The sequence below is a fragment of the Cynocephalus volans genome, chromosome 9 (genome assembly GCF_027409185.1).
Source record: "Cynocephalus volans isolate mCynVol1 chromosome 9, mCynVol1.pri, whole genome shotgun sequence".
Classification (NCBI taxonomy): domain Eukaryota; kingdom Metazoa; phylum Chordata; class Mammalia; order Dermoptera; family Cynocephalidae; genus Cynocephalus; species Cynocephalus volans.
This window is the reverse complement of record NC_084468.1, coordinates 86,636,397-86,661,646: the sequence shown is the minus strand read 5'-3', so window position 1 is coordinate 86,661,646 and position 25,250 is coordinate 86,636,397. Positions and strand designations below refer to the sequence as shown.

The 25,250-nt window shown below is 42.9% G+C and overlaps 1 protein-coding gene across 6 annotated transcripts; it reads left to right on the top strand.

Moving 5' to 3' along the window:
- Positions 1 to 3,959: 3,959 nt before the first annotated feature.
- Positions 3,960 to 25,011, top strand: C9H4orf54 (chromosome 9 C4orf54 homolog). Of its 6 annotated transcripts, XM_063108057.1 has the most exons (5): positions 3,960 to 4,035; positions 4,290 to 4,464; positions 5,919 to 6,125; positions 6,974 to 12,413; positions 20,268 to 25,011. In XM_063108057.1, the coding sequence occupies exon 4, from the start codon at positions 7,004 to 7,006 to the stop codon at positions 12,374 to 12,376; it is 5,373 nt and encodes a 1,790-aa protein (XP_062964127.1). In that variant the 5' UTR covers positions 3,960 to 4,035; positions 4,290 to 4,464; positions 5,919 to 6,125; positions 6,974 to 7,003; the 3' UTR covers positions 12,377 to 12,413; positions 20,268 to 25,011. The 6 variants fall into 6 exon arrangements, with proteins under 6 accessions (XP_062964127.1, XP_062964131.1, XP_062964126.1 ...); XM_063108061.1 differs by lacking the exon at positions 5,919 to 6,125 and having other exon boundaries at positions 6,974 to 11,849; XM_063108056.1 differs by lacking the exon at positions 5,919 to 6,125.
- Positions 25,012 to 25,250: the final 239 nt, after the last annotated feature.

Below are 25,250 nucleotides of genomic sequence, written 5' to 3'. Positions count from 1 at the left end.
CAGTGGCTTGGTGGTTGTCACTTGGCTGAGTGCAGATGTCAGCAGGGTGTGGCTGAAGCCCTTGGCCCCCCACCACCCCAGCTCGGGAACCCAGGGTGTTTCCAGCAGTGGCCTGGTGGTTGTTGCTGGGCTGGGTGTTGTGGTCAGGGGCATGGCTGAGGCATACAGCCCTCCCCTGTCCCTGGCTTGGGAGCCCAGGGGGCTTCTGGTCTTTCTAGGTTTTATAGGTGTTCTTTGGTGGTGTTAGACCTTTACTGGCTAATATCAAACTTTGTCTCAGATCTCTGGGTATTTTGTTTTTTCTTTCAGCTCTGTGTTGGATTATTTGAGGTTCCCATCACTTAAACTCTGCACTGGAACTAATTTGTTATCCTTTGCTCACTTCTAAAATGGGGATCTTCCTGTGGGTACCAGCACTTGAACCCTATGGTTGAGCTAAATTGCTGCTTTGCTGTTGATTCTCTGGGGAAGGCTTTTTGTGCAGCTCAGGTCTTAATTTTTGACCTCATAAGCACTTCCAGGTCTTGTGAGTACCAGTACATTTGGCTTGTGTGGAAACTCTGGTCTGGGCCTGAATCTTTTGAGCAAACTGCACCCCTACTGTTCTATATTCCTGACTAGTCTCCACTGAGTGGGCCTGTGCTGACTGGGAGGCAGATCAGCTGTCAATGCTGTGCCCCGATGTTCTCCTGGTGTGCCCATCTCTCCCACTCTCCAAACACATCCCATGGGACGCGCCATGCACTGTTCCATTGCAATGACTCACCAGCCTGTGAGTGCCTCCTTTTTTCTGTTGTCTGTGGCTCCTTGCTCTTACGTGGGTCCATGGGAACCCTATTAGTGGTCTTGCTGGCCCCGGGGTCACCAAGGCCCTCTTCTCCCCTGCCTCCTCCAAGCAACTTCATACAAAGGGCACAGCTGCAGCTTTTGCCAGCTTTTGCTCTGTGTGCTCACCAGGACTAGACTTACAGCAGCCAGGGCTCGAAATGGTGGAAGCAATCCTTTCCTTTTCTCATTGTGGCTTCTCCTGCTTTTGTGCACTCCATAGATCTCTCCTCTTCTTTCCTTGAGCTCTAGTGGTCCCAGCTTTTTAACAGTTGTAAATTGGTTGATTTGTGGGAGAGATTGACCTGGGGACCACCTATTCCACCACCTTAACTGGAAACCTCCTTTTTTTCCCGATAACTCTTAATATATCCACATTGACTTTTTAATGAGTATATTGTATAACATTTATTCAGAAAAGTGCACAGTCATAAGCATACAGCTTGATATACATTTTTTATTTTTTTGATATGCACAAAGTCAACACACCTATGTAACCATCACCCAGATGAAGAAATAGAACAGGACTCACACTCCAGAGCCCCTATATACACCTCTCTGACTAAAATAAATCACTATCCTGACTTTGAACACCTCTTTGTATATTGCTTTGCACCTAGCTTCTTTTCCTTTAGTATTATGTTTGTAAGGTTCATTCATGTTGCTGCATGTGACAGTAGTTTATTAAATTCACATTAGTTTTTAAGGTAAAACATAATGCCATGAAATTATTTGCTTTTTTAGGAAACATACCTAATTTTTTGAAAATGCAGTTTAGTCCCCTTTTCCTTCTGATCACTTTCATAACAAAGTTTGAGGAACACAGTAAGAAGCACTGATTTGGGGTCAGGAGAAATGGTTTCTAGTCCTCCTCCACTACTCATGCTAGTGTGAACTGGGACAGTTGACTTAACCTCTCTGAACTTCCTACATAGATAAAATGAGAAAGTTAAGTTAAAAGTTTTCTTTAGTCTACTGCATTATGAGTTGCCTTTGCTTCGACTCTAATCTGAATGAGTTTAACTTAAGAAAATTTTATAGAAGAAATAAAATTTTTCCAAAATAAAATTATTTTTTCTATGATAAAATAAAAACATATTTATTGTAAAAATTCAAACACCAAGCTACTTAAAGGAAAATGTAATAATGTACCCATCCCTCTCTTCAATTTTATCTTCCCATATATACAAAAATAATATTAGATTGGTGTTTATATGTCCATAATATTTTCTATGTTGATATAACTATGTGTTCGCTTAAATGGGCTTTATAATTGTTATTATTTTTGAAGTAGAATCATACTAATACATTTTATTCTGTAACTTTCTTTTTATGGAAATCCTTTTGAGATTGGAACATAAGTTCTTGTTCATCTGAATTGTCTGCACAATGTTCCATAGCATGAATACACTGTAATCAATCAGCCCAGCCATTTCTCTATTGATTGATATGTAGATGGTTTGTTTGTTCTGTCGATATTTCACTTTGAGGCCGGTCTGGGATAATTTTCCTTTATCCAGTAAGATCCAAAACACTGAAACCTCCACTTCTCTCTTTAGAGAAAACCAGAGAAAATTAGTGTTTGAGATAAAAAGTCAGGGGCCAAGAGGAAGAAGAGGGGTGTGGGGGTGGGGAAAGGGAGTGCAAAATGCCTAAGGGACCCTCCAGAGAGGAAAAAGACAAGGAGGAAGACCAGAGATGAGCGACTCCTTGACATACATCCTGACTCAAGGGGAAAAGTAAAAAACTTTTTGCACCACCTCTGGTCTCTGTGTGCAGGCTTGAATGTCTGTTAGCAAGGTTTTATTTCTGGTGGTGAACTGTTCCTTCCTGTCCTTTCAAGTTTTAACTAAGGGGTTTCATCTACAATGTACATGGCACGATTCTACAATAACATGATCTTCTTTGCACAAGAAGATAGTGATACGTATTCATCCTCATGGTACATGCTGTTTTTCTATTCACAGGGATAGTTTTACACTAATCCTGCCACTCCATTTCCTGGGAGTACACAGTGACCAGCTGGTCCCCTGTGCCGGCAGCTGGTTGAGGCTGTGGAACAGCTAATAGGTCAGCAGTGGGCATGACCCTGTGACCTACACCTCATAGACAGCATGCAAAATCATCAACTGACTGTGGGCTTGAGTCACTCAGAGATGGGTTCTAATCAGGGGTCCAGAACTTACTAATTGTGAAAAGTCATGCAGGGAAAATGTCTTCACTCAGCCTCAATTTTTTTAATCCATAAAATGAGACTAATAATTGATCTCTCATGATACTCTTGAGAGGATTGATGGGTAAAATATGTAAAGCATTTACCTCAAAATCTAAATAACTAGAGACTCTTTGGCACCTTAGCAAAAAAGATAATATGGTGCTTTTCCTTCAGCTATAATTTTTTTTTTCTTTTTTAAATTTTATTTTTGTTTTTTTGACTGGTAAGGGGATCGCAACCCTTCGCATAGTGTGGTCCGAACCATGCTCAGCCAGTGAGCGCACCGGCCATCCCTATATGGGATCCGAACCCGCGGCCTCGGCGCTGTCAGCGCCGCACTCTCCCCAGTGAGCCATGGGACTGGCCCCTTCAGCTATAATTCTTAAGTATGCCTGCCATACTTAAGAAACTGCTGGCCACAATCTGGGCATTAAACATGGCCAGCAGAAAAGCTTCTTTCACATAAGTGTGTGTGTGTAGCTGTGAAAGTGTTTGTGAAAAGCCTTACACAAAATTTATGGTTAATCAGAGAATATATCCTGAAAATGTTTGTGTTTGGTAAGTCCTTTGTCTGACTCCTCGGTTGAGTTTGAGTTTAACCTATCTCTTCATTTCCCATCTAGTGGTCTACCTTTGATAAACTGTTTTTCCTTTTGAATGACATATTTTTCATTGTATGCCACTGTCAGAAATCCTAAATATACACATATCCTTTAACCAGCTGGTGCAGAGTCTGGCCTTCATTCTTACTTTCTTTAATCATTTTAAAGTTTTACATACTATGATCCATCTCCCAAGAGTTTCAGGGAATGCTAAGAAACTTTCTCTGCAGAGATAAAAATAATGACACTGAGTCATTTCCTCTGTTGCTGTTTGAATTCCCATATAAAGTTATCTACCGAGCATACCTTGCCCGGTCTAGCAAGAGTGCCTGCTTAACATGGATCAATGCTGGTGACATTAGTCACTGCTAATTGCTCAAGAGTTGAGATCAGGTAGGTAATCACTGAATTCATCTGTAAAAAAAAAATGACTGTAGTCATATTAAGGAATAAAAGGCTACCAAATGACTTCATGTTATTTCAACAGAATTGAGGGCATCTAATTCTGTAGTGACATATACTGATCCAGAACTCTGAAAATGACAGAGGGCAAGCAGTTTGGGGTTCTTAATTGTTTTATTTTATCTTACAATTGGTCATTGTTTTTCCATTTATGAGCTTTTTTCTTTTTTTTCCCCTGTCAATAGAGTCTGATCTACTTCAAATTTTCAGCCTGTTTTATTTTTAAATAGAATTTGTGGTTTGAATTAAACCTGACATTTTGGAAATTGACTTTATTTGAAAAAGACTTCCTTCAAATTGTTTTCTACTGGCATTTATTTAGATAGAAAGCAGTAAAGGAGCCACGCAGATATTTTGGAGGTAAGTATCTCTTTTAGAACAACTCTCTCTGCCTCTTGGGGAGCTTTGGCTAGGGCTGTGCTCTATGGAGGAAACAAGACTCTGGAAGTAGATTTTCAGAACTTTGGGATTAAGCTATTATGTTTTAACCTACACCGAGGGCATCTGACCTTCCAACTGCAGGGAGAAACTGTAGTCTGCCAACTGCAGGGAGAAACTTTGCTGAAATCTGTTGAGTCGTTATGACAGACAGGGCCATATGAAAAGTGTTGAAAAAATTCCTTCTTAGATTATAATTGCCTTTATGGGAAGAAACTCTGCCTTCCAATTCAGCTGTGGAATGTGTATGCCTCGTAGTGCTTGAGGCAGTATTCAGGGTCTATTGTCCAAGGCACGGTCAGCCTCAAAGCAAAATTAAAATGGGGTACTGAAAATACTCTGCTTGCCTGAAGGAGCCAACTATATTTTATTTCATTTTATTTATAGGATCATGTTCCTAAATCCTGAGTACATAATGTGTACACAGGTTGAGTATATAACAAAAAATTACATGGCTTACTTGTGGTCACGCAGACAAAACTGCCTAGTGGATAAGTTGCTCCCTTCTAATTGAGCATCTGGGTGCCCTGTAGAGTACGGGAATGTGGAAGTCAGCAGACCATGAAGCAGAATGTTAAGGTCCGAGCTCTGGAGCTAGACTGCCTGGGTTTGAATTCTGCTCTATAGTTTAACATCTCTGCACCTCAGCTTTCTCATCTGTAAAATCAGTAAAATAATTGCAGCTAACTCATCAGGTTGTTATGAGGATTAAATAAATTAATACACACATTAAAAAGTCCTTCCATTATTAGTTTCTGGCACATAGTAAGCACTCCCTATATGTCTTAGTTGTAATTATTATCATTATTATCATTAAGAATCTAAGATTTTGTGCCATTAAACATGGTTATCCATAATCAAAAAGTTGATTGCAAATTTAGCAAATCCTCTCCCTGTCCTTCTTGTTCTTTCATTCCCTTCCTTGCTTTGTTTCTTTCTTTTTCCTTTTCTTTTTTATTCTCTTCGCCTAGACCTCTGGCTTTATATCCACATTGTGATTCCTGATGCTGCCAGTCTTTGTTTCTTTAAGTTGTGTTTTTAACAGCAGTGGTGTGGGCAGAGGGAGTTGTCACGCTGTGATGTCCACATCCCAAGTATGAGAAGGTAGATGCTTCAGTTGTTAGGGACTCCCACTCCATACCTACCCATGTGCCTCTTCAGAGGAAGGAACATTTTTCTGTGTGGGGGTGGCATTCGTGTTGAAGGGGATGGTTGATGATGTTATTTTTGTTCCCCACAAATGTGGATGTTTAAAATAGTGCTTTATTTAATCAGCATAAGTGACACATAGACTATGTATAGTGGTGGAATTGGGCCCAGCAGGTTATGAGGACCAGATCTCACCAAAATCAAAAGTAGTGGTTCTCCATTGATAGCACCCAAGGAATCTACCCTGAGGATGGGCAGCACAGACCCCCATCTTGTATTGCCTGGCAAATTTGTTTGCACAACTACTGAATTGTTTGAAATGGATGTACCTCTGAGCCAGTGAACTGGGATTTTGGCTTGTTTTCCATGGGGCATGCCAGCGGGTCACATTTCCTCTCTGAACCTCCCTCCAAGCCGCACTGTACTCATGAAGGGTAAGTGTATTCGTTGTTCTTTTCACTTTTTGACTCAGTGCCCTGCGGGCCTGGAATTCAGCCAGCGTAACCGAATCGTGAGGCCACATGCAGCTCAGGCTATATTTAATTGGGGGGTTATTGTCTTGCCACAGTTTTACAAGTTTAGGAAACTTTTCTGAGATTGATTAGATATTGTAAGGATTTGAAGTAGTGTCAGTTTTGGCCCCATGTGATCCTTTTTAATGACTATAATTAAAAGTTTATTTAAAGAATTAAGATTTAGGACTTTAAAAATTGTTATTTTATACTTTGAGTCAACACAATAAGAATTCTAGAAGGGACTCTTTCTATTTTGAAACAAACAGGTGATGTTTCACAGAGTGTAACTTTGGAGAAAGAGAGATTGAATATTCTATTTCTAAGAAAAGTTTTATTACCAGATCTCAACTAATTTGGATCTCCACAGAGAAAGAAAATGCCTACATTTTGAGGTATTTGTATAGCTACTGTAGGTACAAGGGAGATTTCAAAATATTTTTGGATTGTCCTTAATTGATTTGAAATGTAATGCAAAATTTGAATTTTATTTAAGAACAAGGGGGAAAAACCATTTAATCAGACACATTGGAGTGAAAGATGGCAGTGAGTAAAGAATACTTTCACACTTGCTAGACATCTCCATAATAGATCACATAGAACATTTGGTTGATTTGAATTAGAACCCACATGCCTCCTCCACCCCCAGCCTTCTTTCCTCATTTCTTTAGAGCCTCTTCTCTCTACCCTCAAGTGTGGTTTCAGTATGACTAGGGAATGGACACTAAAAATATTTCTGGAATGACGTGACCCTCTCTCGCCCCATCCAGGAAAGGACAAGGCTTCACAAGAAACAGCACATGCTTTCCTTTCATTTCTGGGAGTCCCAGGGTCAACCTACAGATGCTGCTCCTTCCGTGGCCGATGGCATTCAGACTCCCAGCTGTCGACAGTGCCAGGCAATCAACTGGACAGGACGGCTCAGCCACGGGACGCTGGCCCCAGTCTCGGCCAGAGCAGGAGCCCCCCAGCCACAGACCACCTCTGCCGCCCCATCCAGGAGCCTTCCCACCTCCTTTAGGCTTGCCGCAGCCCCGCCACAGGGGCTGAAAAACTGGAAGGTGGTGGCAGCAGTGGCAGCGGTGCCTACAGCCTTGGGGCCAATCCAGGTACGTGGAACCCTGCTTCGGGCATCTCTGTGGCCCCTGCAGGGCCAGAGAGGGACCCAGGACCACCCCAGCGCTCACCACTGCCTCTTCCTATCACTGATACCTGGGCGAGGGGTCAAAATGGAAGCTGCCACTCCTGAGCAGAATTCACAGGCCAGACTGGTGGAGGTGGGGGACGGTGTGAGCAGAGATCAAGACAGCCAGGAATTCAAGCAGCAGCTGCCGCCGCTCCCCAAGCCTTCAGCCTCCTCCCAGCAGGAAGCAAAAAATGTCGAGCTGTGCGCTTCAGCCGGAGTCCGGAGGGAGAGTCCCCAGGCCACAAAACTTACCCTGGAGCACTACCCTGCTGATCAGAGGGACTCCGGGAGTCCCAAGGAGAAAGCACAAGATGAGCCCAGCCATCAAGAGTGCAAAGCTCCAACCACCCAGAAGAATCCTGCTCCCTCCAAACTCTCCAGATCCCAGCTCCCCCGCAGCGATCAGTGTGGCAACTGCTTATCTTCCTCATCCTCCTCCCCAGTGGACAAAACAGATGAAGACGGCCTTTCCAAAATGGATGATTCTGCCACGTCGACGGGAGTTCTGGCCACTTCCTCTTCATCCTTAGGCTTTGAGAGTGAGAGCGGTGAGAACGAAGTAAGCTGCCAGCCCAGGGGAGGGGGAGGAGGAGGAGGAGGAGAAGCAGGGGTAGGAGGGGCAGGAGATGGAACAGAGTGCAGGGACATTATTGCCAAGTCCCAGGGCAGCAGGGACCCCCCAAAAAATGAGGAGGCTCACTACATCACCACCCATGAGATCCAGCTGAGTGAGGTGGAGCAGGACATGGATTTCGACGTGGGGCTGGCCTCCCACTGGGATTTCGAGGACAACAACGTGATCTACTCGTTCGTGGACTATGCTTCCTTTGGTGGCAGCGACGAGACCCCGGGGGATGTCACCACCCTGACCGAAGAGGACGACGACAACAGCTGCTACCTCAGCACCACTCCCAGCACCAACACCACCCGGACACCCAGCCCCACCAGCAGCGACCTGGCCCGTCCCAGAGTAGGCAGCAGTGGTCGCAACACCAGCAGCACGGAAGTGGGCAGCGGCCCATCTGACAGTGACCCCACTCCCCCACCCACTGAGCCTGGCACTGCCACTCTGAGTGAGCCCTTGCCCGAGCCCCCGGAGGCAGCTTCAGGGGCAACAGCAGCCGCAGCAAGCAGCTGTGGGAGTGCAGCAAGCCAGATCCTCCTATCAATCAAACAGACTTCCCAGGCTATAAATGAGCCTAGCAACGTGCGTGCAAAGCAAAACATTATTTATGCTGCCAAGCATGAAGGCGACATGAGCCTCCACGTCTCTACAGCTGCTGAACACAAGTCAAGTTCACTGAAGCAAAACCCGGCTGCAGCCGTGGCTCAGGACCATGCAAAGAAATTCACTGCTGTCCCTGCTCGCCTGCAAACCAGGTGCGGGGCCATCCGGGCGAAGGAGCTGGTGGACTACTCCAGCGGAGCCTCCAGTGCCGTGAGTGAACTGGACGATGCGGACAAAGAGGTGCGTAACCTGACTTCCCGGGCCTTCCGCAGCCTCGCTTACCCCTACTTTGAGGCTCTGAACATCAGCTCCCGGGAGTCCTCCACCACCCTCTCCGAAGTGGGTTTTGGACGCTGGTCGACTTTCCTGGACTTAAAATGTGGGGGTGTTGGAGCCAGGGTGGAACAGAGCCTGCTCAGGGGCAGTGCCGCCTCTGTAGCTGCAGGTCTGAGGAAGGGCAGTGGGGCCAGGGCCACTGCAGACCAGCTCTACATCCAGTCCAAGAAGTCCCAGACCAAGGCCTTGGAGTTCGTGGTCAGCAAAGTGGAGGGGGAAATCAAACATGTGGAGACACCCCTGTGTTTCCAGAAGCAGGTCCAGACGGGCTCCCGCGTCGTCACCCTTCTGGAGCCCCTGAATTTACGCAGTGAGAGCAAAGCCAGCTCAGCCGCTGGGCCCTGCAGGGCCACCAAAGGCTCCAGCAAGGGTCCCGGGTCGGTGTACACGGATGACGGCTCAGAGAACTCTGAATGTAGCAAGCCTGCCTCCCGCGCGGACGGTCCCCAGAAGTCCAAGTTTGCTTCCAGTCTTCTCAAGAACGTTATTTCCAAGAAGATGCAGCGGGAACACGAGTTCAAAATGGAGAGGGGAGAAGTCGTGGATACATCCCATTGCAACCTCCCCGGGGCCACCAAGGAGATGGAGGGCCCGCCCGGGGGTGAGCGGCCGCGCGAGAGGAGCCTGCAAAGGCAGAATTCTCGCCACTCGGAGGCAGGCTCCGAGTACACGGTGGTCAGCGTGTCCGACGCGGGTGGGGAGGGGCCGATGGCCGCGTCTAAATCCCCGATTTTCAAAGCCAGTACTCCTCGGGAGAGCAACGCAGGCTCTGGCCGGAATTTCACCGATGGACACACAGAAGAAGTGTGTGAAATTAAAAAGAGTGCCTCAGAGACTGTCAAGGGCATCTTCCTCCGTAGTCAGAACAGTGCATTCCGGTCATGGAAGGAGAAAGAGGCCGAGAAGCGGGAAGAGAAAGGACCCATCGGAAAGCTGAAGCTCCCCAAAGGGGGGGATTGGAGGGCAGATCTTGGGGAGATCTCTGCCAGCAAGTCCACCATCATGTCTCGCCTTTTTGTCCCCAACATCCAGCAGACATCCAAGGACAAGCAGCCAGGGAAGCAGGCCACCAAGTACCCTGCTGCCCAGGCCACCTCCACGGCGGTGATTAGACCCAAGGCTCCTGAAATCAAGATCCGGCTGGGGAGTGTGCAGCAGCCCAGCTCAGACTTCAACATTGCCAAGTTGCTCACGCCTAAGCTGGCCAGTGGCAGCGCCTCTAACCTCTTCAAAACCCTTGAGGACAACAGCAGGGCGCAGCAGAAACTCTTCCGTGGGGACAATCTAGAAAAAGTGCCCCAGTTCCAGGTGAGAGACGTGAGAGACAAGTCCAAGGTTCAAGGTCCCCTCCACCAGGTGAGAGATGTCAGGAAACTAATCAAAGGGTCAGGGGATAGCAGTGACAAGGGCAGTGTTACCCCAGAGCAGGGGCTGACTGGGCCCAAACCCAGGCAGCTGGCTGCTGCAGCTGGTGGGTCCAGATCCCTGTCCCCAATGGTGATTACGTGCCAGGCAGTAGTGAACCAGAGGGAAGACAGCATGGACTGCGAGCAGAGAGACAGCCTGGACAAAGGTGGCAGCAGCAGGGGCTTGAATTCCTTCTCCCCAGAAGGGACAGTCTTGGTTCACAGGGCATCTGGCAGGCTGCCTGTGGCCACCATTGCCCCCAATAAACCTGAGCAGGGCTCCTATCTGCCTGTGCTCAAGATCGTCTCCAAGGCTTCTGCCCAGAAGACCCCAGAGAAGCCCAAGGATGAGGAGGTCAAGGAGGATGGGAAAGCCCGGAAGCCAGCCCGGAATGCCCTGGAGAAGCTGACTGCTGCGGTGAGGTCCATGGAAGAGCTGTACAGCTTCAACAGGAACGAGTGGAAACGCAAAAGTGACCCCTTGCCCATTATGATGGACAGCCACGTCCTGTCGCTCATTGCCAGTGAGGAGAGGGGAGGGGTCATGGGTGCAGAGGGAGACCCTGACAAGCTGGCCAAACGGCTGGGTGAGGTAGAAGAGCGGGGCACAGGAAACAAAGGTGGTGTGGTCCTGCGAGGGGCCCCCATAGAACGTCTGCAGCGGAGAAACTCTAACCCCAGCACTGAGAGTGTGTCTGCCCGAGCAGCTGCCTTTGAGAACCTGGCCAGGGAAAGGCCCCGATCTCTCTATATTCCCCCAGTCCACAAGGACGTGGAGAGAGCCCAAGCCCTACAGCCCCTCCCACCACTCCCCAGCAACCGGCACGTGTTCACAGTGAGTGCAAGCAGCACCCAGAAAACTGGGGGTGTCGCCGGCAAGTTCCCACAAGGGCCTTCTCCAGAGAGCCCTTCAGCAGCCAAGGGCATCAAACCACAGGGACTCCGGTCTCTCAAGATCTCTCCAGCCACCCGGGCACCTCCAGATGAGGCGAACAGGAAAAGTGGTAGCAATTTGGAGAAGAGCAATAGTGACTGTGAGAATTACCTGACCATCCCCCTTAAAGGAAGCTCTGCTGCAGGGGAGCTTCCTGGCAGGCCTGGGGTTGCAAGGGAGCTGCCCCCGTCCTCCTCAACTGCCACTCTCTGCAGTTTACCCCCACTGAGTGCCCGCAGTCAGGTCCCCAGTAGCCCCAAAGGCTCTCAGGTCAGTGGAACCAGCCGACCAGCTTGGCGTACCAAACCTGACAACTCCCGGGAGACAGTAGCTGCCCCCACAGGGCCCCAGAGTCCTGAGCATACCCCCACCACCATCTACCACCAGCAGCCTCTGCCCTTCACCCTGCAGGGGGCCCAGCCCCAGATCCTCTGCTTCTCCCCACCTGGCATGCCTGCCCCAGCACCTGCAGGCCCAGCTCCAGTCCCCACAGACCCCTTCCAGCAGCCACAGCCTCAGCAGACCCAGCGCAAGATGCTCCTGGATGTGACGACCGGTCAGTACTATCTGGTGGACACCCCGGTACAGCCCATGACTCGGAGACTGTTTGACCCTGAGACAGGGCAGTATGTGGATGTGCCCCTGACATCCCAGCAGCAGGCTGTAGCTCCCATGTCCCTCCCTGTGCCTCCCTTGGCCCTGAGTCCTGGGGCCTATGGACCCACCTATATGATTTATCCTGGGTTTCTGCCCACAGTGCTGCCTGCCAATGCCCTGCAGCCCACACCAATTGCTCACACTCCAGGGGGCAGTGAGCTCTCCCCCATGGTGGCAGAGCCCCACAGCAAAGAGGCAGCTGCAACGTTCACTGAGGCCCCATATTTCATGGCCTCTGGTCAGTCTCCAGCCTCCTCTTCCTCCTCAGCCCCAGCAGCCACATCCCAGCTCATGGGGGCCAAGGGCTTCCCCCAGCTGCATGGCAAGCCTGTCATCAGTATCACTTCACAGCCCCTGGGGCCCAGGATCATTGCTCCTCCTTCCTTTGATGGCACCACCATGAGCTTTGTGGTGGAACACAGATGATGAGCAGTCACCAGAAAGCAGAATGGAGCCACTGGTGGTGAGTGAGTTTTACTTTCATAGTAAGGTTCAAGAGAGTAAGAGCAATCCTATTTCTTTGTGTTTGAAGTGGTAGATTTACAGCAGAGAAGGTTGTATAATTGGGCATTTTGGAAGAATAGAAGAAAACCCCATCCAATTTATGAAGGAGCTAATTTTCTTGCCAAGTTTCCTCCTCTCCCCAGTCCTCAGTCCCCATAGCCAGCATTTCCCCTTTGATCTTTCCAAATTGCATGAGTGTTTTTCCCAGCACAGAATAGGAGGGAAGTAAACCTTGGATCTGTCCCTTCAGCCTTTGGTAAAGGTTGGCAAGGAAAGAAATAAAAACCCAGTCTGGATTTCATGGAGTGAATTTCACTCTGTTCCTGGCAGCCCCTGTGACAGAAGGCACTGAGCGTCATAGGAGATCATTAGAAACACTGGTAATTTGTTTGCTCCCCATAAGTGAGAGTCAAAGATTGATGTTTTCTTGTTAAGGAGATTTTCTAAGACTTGCAGAAATGTTTCTTTCCCCTCTTCTCTCATGTCTTCCTCTTGGAATTTCTTACCCAAAGGGGCTGTATTCTTTAAGCTCTTGTTTTTCAGTTTTCAGATGATTGAAACACTTTTTCTGAGGGTGAGTCCCAGGTCTTTAATGTGTCTCACCCACATGCACACATGATTTGACCTCTCTGAGGAGGGGATTCTGCAGCTGCAGTTGCCTTTGGGTGGAGTTGCTGTGTTTGATCAGTCCTGCTCACGCTGAATTCATTTTGTTCTGTGGCTAACCCCCATAAGGCACTCATTTTCATATCTGTGTTCCCTCCCTTCAGAAAAGACTCTACTTCCATGATTACTCCTCTGTAAAGAAAGTCAGAGAAATAGATTTCTGACACCTAGGTTAATCCAAATTCACAGACAGGAATCTCTGCTGTGAATGCAGTCCACAGAGCTTGACAGAAAGAGTGAACTTGGCTTGTCTGAACTAGGACACTTCAGGTCAAACACAAGACACGCAAAGACACCTTCAGATAGCACAAAGGTGTCAGAACTGTGGGGATAAACTTGCCCCTTATACTGCAGTTCTTTCCATATTGGGAAGGGTTGAGATCATAAATCCTTCGAGGACTTTCACTCCTTGGTAAGATCATACTGAACCAAAAAAGGAAATGGAGAGAAGAGAAACCCTATTTATATTTCTGTAATAGAAATAAGCCATTTCTCTCTTCCCTGATTTAACTGAAAAGGAGCAGGGGAACATCATTGCTTTGTGCAATGAAAGAGCCTTAAATTAAAATTAGGATCATTGGATCAGAGTCACAGCTTCTCACCAGTTGTGTGATCTCGGGTATGACAAACTCTGGCATTCATGTGTCATTTCTAATGGAGGCAATAATACCTATCCCTCAACGTTTATGTCAGATGATATAACAGTGTATTGCAATCTATAAAACCTTTTCAAATTAAAGGGTTGTTACTGTATATTATTACATTGATTGGGCTGTAAGACAACATTAGGCACTGTTCAAAAATCCTTAAGTCTTTCTCTAAGAATTCAGGTGAAAGCACAAGCCTCATTTTAGCTGCAATCTAGAAATAGATAATCTAAATTCTTCTTCTCCAATGGTCTGCAACAGGCACTGTGTGTTGATCACAAATAAAGAGGGGAGGAGGAGAATTAAAGATAATGCATCATTTGTTTTGTGTAGAAAATAAAGCAAAACTTCGATATGCAGAATTAGAGAATTAGTTTTGCAGAAGGAGAAGAGTAGCCTTTAGACAAAACCATTTTAATCTTCTGGACAGGTGGTATGTTTACCTAGGGCTATTTTGGACCAACTAATCCTGTGAGGCCTTTGTGCAAGCTGTGGAGGTGCAGAAGCAAGGGGAAGGGAGGACAGGGAGGAGAGGAGGGAGGATTGGGCACACACTTGCATAGTGTCCTCTTAGCAGCTGCCCATGGCCTTTCTCCTGTCTGCTGAGTCTGGAAAGATTAGGCTTGGAGACACAGACACAGATATAAGTCAGAGTTTTTAGTATTTGAGACTTGAACAGTGATTATTGAAAAAGATAGACAAAAAGGCAAAAGCTGGTTTCTTGATTTAAGAAGACAGGTCAGGAACTAAGCTAGCTTTTTGTGTCCTGGCAAAAATCTTGTTAGCCAAATTCAAATAAATTAAAATCTTTCAAGACTCATCTTTCTGAAAGTTCTATGCCACTTTCCAAAGAAAAGTCAGATAGGTAAAATAGAAGTATGTAGTTCCTTTTCTTGTGCAAAAAAAAAATTTTAAACACTGTTCAGATATTTCAAAAAACCAGTTGATGTTCACATGGATGGTCAGTGTGAGAAGTCTTGGAAGTAGCTGCAGTTCAATATTTCCTTTGAAAACCAGTCTCATTGCAGAGATTTTTCTTGAAGTAGGGTAGGGTTCTATGTCTCCCTTTTGACTGAGAAGTCGCATAACCACAATATTTCACAGTGAAAAACTGGGACTTAGAAAGAAATGGTTTTGCTGAGGTCCCCAGAGTGTGGGAGCCAAGACCTGAGAAGCTGGCTCTTTCCTCCTGGGCCACACCATGTTCCTTGCAGGTCACCCTCTGTGTATCTTGGTAGGATGCATGGAGCAAGGGAAGGATGGCAGAGGAGGCATAATGAGTTCTAAACTGGCAGCAAGGACACCTGGGGTCTACTCCCAGCATCTGGCATCTGGCCACAAAACATCTATGTTTCTACTTGCCTCTCTGGACTTTTGCAAAATGAATGTTCAAGCGAAATGCACTAATTCCCTCATTCATTCAACAAGCATGAATTACATGCCTACACTCTACCAGCCACTGCATACTCTGCATTGGGGCTGTAAACCCACATGTGACCTGGTATAGTCCCACAAGCCAAGAGAATACACTCCAGCAGGAGGAGATAGACGTGTACAAATAAAACCACAAAACTAGTGTTCCAGAACTGTTGTAACCTTTAAGATTCCTCCCAGCTCAAATAAGTATTTCATCATCTATTTTTAGCACCACGTTGTAGTGGGGAGCTCTACTTTTTTCCTCCCCATATATATTTGAGCATAACCAGCTGCTGTTATCTCTCTCTGGTTATTCCGTTGTGAATTTTCCTTTATTTTTTGCTTTTATAGGTGGGTTTTTCTCTCTTCCCTCCATCCTGCAGTCAATATTCCAATACTTCTCAAACTTTGCCATACCATACCTATTTAAAAATATAACTAGTAATATTTTTATTATTCAGTAATGCCATTATGCATTGTAATAAATGGACAAGGCTGTTCACTACCTGGCACCTGGTGGCCCAGTGGCCAGGTAGCTACAACAGTGACCCATTTGCAACACACTGGTGTGTTAGGTACACCAGTTGCAAAACTTTACCACTTTCTCCTTTTTTGTTGGTAGACTTTTTTTTTTTTTCAATATTTGTTCATCTATTTTGGTTTTAAAAGTCCCTTTTCCACAGGATCTTTGATACCTTTTTGGTGAGATTATTTGTGTCTTAGCTTTCTGTCACCTGAGGCATGTGGCTAATTTCCGTCCCCGACATGTTCACTGTCATGCTTTCTCCTGCCCACCCACTTAGATGCCATATTTTGTTTTATAATTTTAATTGAGACTTGATACTAAATGCCATTCACAAGGGCTTCAAGATAAAATAAATATGTAATACTGGCAAGAGAAAACTTTACTTGGCACCATTCCTATTAATGTAATGGGTACCAGCCTAAGAGAATTGCAATTATTTTGTTTAATTTGAATGTCCTTTTTTTTCTGTAGGACTTTGTTTCTCCATTTCTGTGTGTGGTTCACACTGCTCCTACATTGTTTTTCCGTCTTTTCTCCTTACCTCCTCTGAGTTATTTCTCCCTCCTGAATGGGGCCCCACACATCAGCAACTGAAATGGAAAGAGAAAGAGTGGATTCGGGAAGAGCTGTTTTTGTGGAGTATTCTAAGGAGGCCCTAGAGGAGTTCTTAGATCATTCAATCCAGTCCGCCTGTATTAAAATTGCAGGAGGAAATTGAGGCTAAAAGAGGTTAATTGACCCTTTTTCACTCACAGTGTCCCTTTGTGTCAGAGCTAGGACTAGATACCTGAATATTTCCATACCACGGTCTTCTCTGCTGCTTTCTTCTTGCTGTCCATTTCTGCTTCCCTTTTTCTCTCCAAGCCCACTTTTCTTTGGTGGTCTATCTACCTGTTGTCTGTCCCACTAGTCCCCATTTTTCCCCTTGCCATTTGTTTGAGAATTTATTTTCTGTTCTTCACTATCTTTTTTTTTTTTTTTTTTTTTTACAATTTATCCCTTATTGTGGTTTCTCGTTTCTCATTCCCTCCAGCTTGATTTGTTTAGTTCAGTGCCCCACCTCGCTTCTTCCCTTCTTCTCACTTTTTCTGTAGTTTTTTTTTTGTTGTTGTTTGTTTGTTTTTTCAATCACAGACTGGATAACTTAAAGGGCAGGCCAGGGTGGGCCCTGCTGATTCCCTTACCTGAAGGTTCTTCAAAGCTTTGGAAGCGTTCTGCAGCCCCAAGGAGACATCAGAGGGACAGGAATCTGGCTGCGGAGGTCGGGTAGCTTGGGCTGCAGGCTGCAAGCTCTACATTTTATTTTCAGTTTGTTCCATAATTACATTCCTGAATCGATTAGTTTATTTTTATTTTTCTCCCTAACTTGGTTGTGGCTTCCTCTCTCAGTTATGCTATATAGCTGCTGCTTTATTTTATTATCTTCTTAATGTCTTTATAGCCTTTTCTTCTCCCTCTTTCCATTTTATTGGAGTGTAGCTTTCCTCTAGCTTACTATTTTGTGCCTTTCTCCAAATTCTATTGCCTTCATGTTTTCTTCCCTACTCTCTCTAAAATAAAAAATGAAAAGTAATAGCTAATGTGTATTAATCATTTATTATATAACAAGATTTAACATCATGCCACTTGATTCTTAAAACAAATAGATATTATTTTTAATCCCTATTTGACAAATGAAAAACTAACTTGTCCCAGATCAACAGCTACTGAAATCCAGGGCCTTCGAGCTCCATGGCCTGTGGTCTTTTAGATGACCCCGTTGTTCGCTGATTTCTCTTACTCTCTGCCTTTTGGGCTCAGTTCCTCTTCCCTTACCTGTCCTTTTTGTGTCACCACTTTTCTACTATGTAACTTCTCCAAAATTTTTCAGTTATTGCATTTGCCTCTTGGACACATCAGCCTGATAAAGGATTAATTATGTGAAACGAGTTGATGTCCTTGTGGAGGGGGCAGAGAGCCCTGCTGGAGTTTGACTGGCTGCCCTGCTGCTAATTTTCCTAACTTCAGTTTCATTCAAAGGAAAATAAAAGTCCTATCCAAGAAGAAATAGAATCTCCTAGGCATTTAACAGCCATGTGTGTGTGTGTGTGTGTGTGTGTGTGTGTGTGTTGCAGATTTGGATAGAGGGAGAAAAGGGCAGGGGAAAGGAATAAGGTAAGAAATTGATCCTGAATCTGGCAATATCCAGCATATACTGAGCTTCTATGCATGTTTTTCTTTTGATTAAAAAATTAGCTGTCCATGGTCAGAACATTTTATGCCCCAGAAAGAAACCTGAGCCAATTTCAGAACTTCTAGGGGCTATGACTCCCAGTAATGAGCCAATTCTTTGTATATGTAATGAGGGGAAGGGCATGGGACGTACAGGTGAGAGTGGGATCCCCCTGGATGCTATTGGGCTAAAGCAGTTTAGTTGAAGGGGAGCTGCGTGGCTTTGACTAAAGCACAAGTACATGTGCCTTGAAGTCAGGCAGCCCCAACTCAAATTCTAATACAGTTATTTAATAGTCTCGGCCAGTGACTTGCCCTCTGTGAGCCTCAGTTTGCTCATCTGTAAAATGGGGATACCTTTCAGAAGAGTGGTGAAAATTGAATTATAAAACCATTACACAGGACATAGCACACAGTATATGGCACCTAGTAAGTGTTCAATCTCCCTTTGAGACTAGAACCTCATAAATGCCTTGGAATCTCCTCATCTTCTCACAGCCCCTCATCAGAGCAGAAAATCAGCCCTTTTCCTTGCAGACTCCGAGAGCAGCATCACGGGCCTGTGCCCAGGATTTCTTTGTATTTCCCCAAACTGGAGGCGATGTCCACAGCTCTGCAGACTGCTTTGAGCTGCCTGATTTCTCAGGGCAGGCCAGATGACTATGTGTCAGGGTACTCTCGTATCCCCAAAAGCCTTCCAGATTGTTATACAAGTCTGGCCATAACTTGCCAGTTGTGTGTGGTGATTTTTGTCTCTGTCTGGGCACAGGCCTGTGTGGAGCAAGGGAAAATCTGACCCAGCATCCCTGCTGAACTCTGTCATGTGTTCTGGTCTTAAAATCATGGGACGTCATCCAGCTGAACTCCCTGGTGACACAATGTGGTCACCCCCTTCATCTTCACTGAATTCTGCATGATCCATTGTACTACCACAGTAAATACTTGTGAGGTCTCTGATAGGTAATACTGGCAATTTTTATTATTTTATCTTACTAGAAATTGGAGCAACTTTATTATTTTTGAGGTTTCAAACATTTCTCTGAAGTTAATGTAAGCAAAAGCAATATCCTGTGGATATCTTAAAAAGGCAATATCTGGATTATCGATCCCTAAATATGATTTCAGTAGATTGTATAAACAGATTTCTCCTCTATTTCTTAGATGGTTCTTACCATCCTGTAGTGTAGTCTGTCTTTCTCTGTCATTCTCCCCTTGGTGTCTCACTCTACTCAAGGAGTCTTTGCAAACCTTGCCTTGTGAGGGACTCAGCTGGAGTTGAGTTGTACCCACACTGAAATTATTCTTCTTTGCCTCCTATTTTCTTCTCCTCCCCTTGTAATTACATTTTCTTTTCCTGTTGCTGCTGTACATATCCTATGGTAGAAAAACATTCTGAAGGTCATTTCTCAATATAAAATACAAAACAATAAAATAAACATGAAGTATATACATATGAATTATAAAACCACAATTATTCTTATAGACTTCTTTTTTCTTAGGCACATATTTAAACAGGTCTGTATTTAGATGACAAGATTAAAATATCCCTTGCCTGACTACTCTGATTGCATATAATTGGTTAGATAGCTGTTATGTGATACTTCTTGGAGGTTATTTTTCACATGATAGAGTCTTCTTAATCCCTAACAAACATTACCTGTAGGCCACTCTATTTCTGTCTTCATAATATTATGTTCAAATATCAACTCCCAAATATTAAAAAAAAAAGTTCCTTAGGCAAAGTTCTAGTAGATATAATAGAATTTATATAGATAGAAAGGGCTTATTTTCAGTAAGCTTTTGAACATGTCAGTGCTGTCTTAGAATGGGTTTAACTAAGTTATAAGTTCTAAACAGTGTATCTCATTTTAAACAAAATGCACTATGTGAAATTCCACATTATTTAGGTAGTGGTCATTTGCATTACAAGAATTCTCAGTATAGAGTTACTCATTTAAATAGATAATTAACTCATGCAAAATTTCAAATGTTTCAACTTAGTTTAAACAGAATTTCTGTATGCTAATTTTAGGAATATATCCATTATACTGTTTTATCCCTGCTATGAATGATTTCAGTGAAACTAAACATTTAACTCTAAAACTGTTTTTGAATAGTTGATTGAATTTAATTCAATTTTTAAAGGAGTTTCCTCTTTGGGCAATTTCTTGAAGTTGATGTAATATCAAATTGGTTGAAAAACACATTTTCTAAGCACATTTTAAAACATAAGCTTTACCATGATTAATATTGAAATTACCCAATTAGTTTTTCTTGCTTCTTTAAAAGTGAGATTTGCCTTTACAACTAACAATCTTTTCTTTGACTATTTTTTTTTTTTTTGTAGGAGCAAGACACAAAGATGGACTACTCTTATTTAATCTGAAAGTCGCATTGTAATAGCACTAAGAACTCATCTGAAAAAATTCTTCCACATGTGTTACTCTTAATTTTTGCTTCTTATAAACCAAGTGTGTAAGTTTCTATATTTTCCTGAAAAACTCTCTTAAGGCAGTTTTTATTATTTTAATTATACTAAGCTGATTGAATGGTTGCATTTTTCCCTCTGTAAACTATTTCTTTTTATACTTTAATACAGGATATAAGCTTTCTATTTACCTCCTTCCCTTCTGCACTTGAGACTAGGCAAATAATCCCTTAAGTGTCTACGTGGTTCTATCAAAACACGACAGAATGGGATTGGTTCTGTGGTAAACCATGCCAGCAAATCAATAATTTGGATTGCAGGTCTCCTTATAGGTTCTTAGGATATATCAAGACTAATTGGCAGAGCGGTGGCACATATTCAGGTTTTAAATATGATGAGTCTGCTCTTTGAATCATATACCAACTAAACCTAGTCATTCTCTTGGTTATGCTATATGTGTTCTTTTATTGGGTTTGGCATGATTTCAAATGTGATTGTGAAAAACAGTGGTTTTAACTTTTGTGCCTTGTTTTAATGTTTTCCCATTTGTACAATGCCATAACACTGTTTGTTGCCTGAAAATAGAATAGCTTGAAATACTAGAAAGCCAGTGATTGCGTTTAAAATTAAGTTCTTAGTCTCAGAAAGGTATAAAATATACATTTCCCTTTAAGAATCCAGCCTTTGTTATGAGCGTATAGCATTGTTTATCCTCTTCAATGACTCTCTCCATAGTTGCATACTCCTGTCTCTCATGAGTTGTTTGGAGTCTGAAGAGTGACCTGTCTGTGGCAGTGGAGTAAAATGTGAGCTCTGATTCAGTGGCTCTGATTCACTCCAGCCCTAGCCTAGAATTATAGCACTTGCTCTTTATGAGGCAGGTTTTAAGAGATCTCAAGAATCTAAAGCATGGAATCTTTCACAGACATTCAGTACTGCCTCAGCTGTAACCCAATTCTGAGGGCTATTTGAGTGAGTGTTCACAGTGAGTCTTGAAGAGCTGATTGAACAGATATTTATCTTTTTATAATTAATAAGTGGGTCAATATATCCTCAACAAATGTTACATTGAAATATTTCTTAATTATTTTTTAAACGAATAATTTGAAGCTTCTCCCAGACTTTTTGAAAAAAATCTCCTTTTATTTACTTATTCATTTAAAGATAGAGCATTCTGGCAATTTTTTAAAAAACTTATTTGGATTTTTATGATCATCAGTATTTGGTTTCTGCTCAAAATTGCTTCTGGAAGCCATGAAATTTTATGCTACTCACGACAGAAGCTGTGAGTAAAAACTATGAGACTGATTTTGTGTGATTTATATAATCTTATTACTTTGTTGTTATGCTTCCCATCTCAGACTCTTAAGAAGAAACAACAACAACAACTCAGTTTCACTTTCAGGGACTTCCTTAAAAAGATCTTACTCTAAAAAAGAAGATCTCTTGGGTAAAGGGAAAGGTTTGAGGCAGGAATAGTCAGCTCTGGACACAATTTAATCACTCACTGGGCTGATGATCAGTGCAATGAAGCTATAACCTCTGAGACATGAAACATGGTCTCTGTGTGTGGAAAAGATGCCCTTGTGCCATATTCTGGAAAATATTATTTCTTTATGATAGAGGTCTTCTTACCCAGGTACATCAATAGATTTCACCCCAGAACTTTCTTAATTTTTTACCACTTGGGAACAATTCTTACAGCATCAGTGCTTCCTCATTTTCAGGAGAGATTGGCTGGGTATGAGGTCACTTAATATTGAAACAAGAAAGTAGAATCCATTTCAAAGATCTCAAACCTATAATATTTAAAGCAGCACCATGAAATCTCAAGTATTTGAACACGTCTGGCGGAACTTATACAGGATTTGGGTGGGTAGTATTAAAACTGGTAAGATGGGTTAAAAACCACTTACAACTTTTAGGAAAGCCCTATAGCCATTTTGAGTTGTCACTGCTAGCCAGCTCTTCAAAAAAGGAGACACCTCTTTCCCTAGAAAATGTGGTAGAGTGGATGGTCTGGAGGCCAATGAGCTCTTTACCAATATTTATCACCAGCAGATCTGAGACTTAAATTCTCACATTGGGGTAAACTAGGACAGAAACTAGGAAAGAAAGGAGAAATTTTCATCTGTTGCTTCTATCCAAGAGGTGCAGTATCTGAGCTTACCAGGGATGTCATCAATGTCCAAGTGGTTAAAAATGTTACTTTAAAACAATGATCTGTTGAATACCACATCATTTATTGATAATTTTATGGCTCTCTATCAAACCGTACAAAGCTGCTAGGCCATTTACTGCCTGAAGTGAGAGGGAGAGAACATTTTTATAGGCATAAGGTAAATCTCAATCCTCGTTTTCATTATTTTGTCATTTCTTGAGGTTGCATGGATATCTGAATGAAGTGGTTGTGCCCTTTCTTTTCCAACCAAAGTGGAATAAGAATCTATAAAGCCTTCTGACCCATAAAACTGTTACCCCAACAATTTCCCTTTCGCTACTGAACTATCATGTTATATGTTTTTTGTTTATAAAACCACTAATAAGGCATTTCCTAAATAGTGCCTTGAGCTTGCATCTAATCAAAATTGCTGAGTCTGGCTTTTGTGATTTTCTCTCAGGGTTACATATGTGGCTCATCTTTCCAAAAGAACCACAGGGCATTGTATAGAAATCCCTACCCATTTTCTCTCTTTCCCTGTTGGTAAAATGGTCATGTTGAAATATGCACTATTTGAATTGTTCCTGAAAAACTGAACACATTTGTAACCAGTATGAAAATTTAATTCCCCTGAATGTACTTTCTTGAAAGCACTCACTGAAATTGCCCTCAGGGTTAAATGAAGCCCAGACATTTAGGTAATGACTTAGCATATAGGCTCTCTATATGTCTGTTTATCACTGAGTAAATAAGCTAAAACAAATTACACTTTGACATGTTTATAATGAATCTCTAAATATTAAGGATGGATTTTAAATCCATCCTTATATCACTAGGAAATATCTAGTGATGTAAATTCCCTTTTCTTAATTTCAGATTTGACTTTATCACCCTTGTATCTTAAAGAGATTTAATGCATCTTAATTGTTTTCATACTTCATAGAAATGAAAGTCTGTGTTTGCTACAGATTGAATGCTCATGCTACCTAAAATAATACTTCGGACTGCAGGACAGTATTGATTCCTAAGTAGATGGACTATAATCTCATGACAACTACGTATATGTACATGGGAAAACACATTCAATAATAGTCTTTGTGTTTTAAAACTATCATGGTATACATTTTCCTATGTGGTGCTTGAGGAGTTTCATTCTACAGTTTACAAGGTGTAGGTCTGCACTCCAAGTTCTCAGGGTATGCTATTTTACCCAATTACTTGAAAGAAAAAGGTGCCCTTTATTTTATCAGTACTGTTGAGGGGAAAAATTATGTGTAAGTTTGTTTGAGAAACGTGCTTATAAAAATCAAATTCATAAAATATGTTAGGTTTTTACATAATTTTTAAGGTGAGATATATATCAAGATATAATATATATTTTCTAGAGAATGCTTATGTATTCTTAATAATTTCTGGGTCCCTGTAGACCTCACAGGTGCATAAAATCATTAATAAAGCATGTAGCATTTGCTAAATGGTGCCTTGAGCTTGAATCTAATCAGAATTGCAGACTCTGGTCCTCTTGGAAAAAAAGCATGTTCCTCTGTGACATGTGTGAGTACAAGGCCCAGGGGAGGATTCTGAAAATTGGACTCCTTTGTCTGCCCCCAGTCTCAGAAGAGAACTGAATGTTCACAGCAGCATTCGTAAGCTGTTAACATTCAGTGTTTCACATTGTGCTAGAGCACATTATTAGACTTATTCCTGTTTTATTCATAATGGTGCAGAATAACACACACATACACACCCCTAATTTGATTTTTTCTTTTTTTTTTTGTTTCATAATTGCTTTTTCTGTTTTGTTCTTTTTGTTGTTGTTGCTGTTGTTGTTGGGTATATCAAGTTTGTTCCTCTTTTTTCATAATTGCTTTTTACAAGCTAATGTTAATAGCAAAGAGTTCTTCCCAGGGCTCCCTGAGTTACCTACTATATCTGTATCCATTTTCTAGCAGGTGGTCCTTCCTTTTTCTCCCCCCATGAAGATGTGTGTTTGTGTATTTACATATAAATCATACTATTGTACAGTAAATACTGTGGTGGTTGAAAAGAATGTGAAGACTGTAGAAGTTATGTCTGAACAGAGGAGTGTAAATTGTGTGATAAATAGGGAAGGACATTGGATAATGCTGAATTATACCCCTGACTATGAAAAAAGCAGGTGGTAAATGGAAAGTATGTAAAATTTTAAACTGTTCAACATAGAAATCTTAGTGGAAAAGTTCTTACCTGAGGTCTAATGTGATTCAATTATAGATGCAGTGAGCTTGGCTAAGGGGACTTTGAATCTAGCCCAACACTCTGAGAATTACCTTTTCAAGTGTATTGCATATGGAGAAAACTACTTAGACAAGGATTCTGTGAGACTAGCCTACTGATCTTTAATTGCCAGCTTTTGTAAATGATTGTGCAATCTTGTGTAATGGTCTTTTATTTTAACTGTTTTGAAAAAAAAAATGTTTTGTTGGTTTTTTTTTTTTTCCAGTAAAAGTAACTGCAAAAACATGAATTGTTTGTCTTCATTTTAACTCAAAATACCAGCTTTAGACATTTCTATTTTCTTCTGGTTTCTAGCTTAAATCCTTCATTTAATTAAAATACTCTTAATATTTCACATTCAGGTATTATTACCATAGTAATAAATGACCAATTTAGTGGCTTATGCAGCTTCAAGACAACACAAATTTATGATCTTATAGCTCTGGAGGTCAGAAGTCTGGAAATAGGTTTTACCTCATACCCAG

Coding starts and splice junctions, on each gene's coding strand:
- C9H4orf54 (XM_063108056.1), top strand. CDS start 7,004: ATGCTTTCCTTTCATTTCTGGGAGTCCCAGGGTCAACCTACAGATGCT.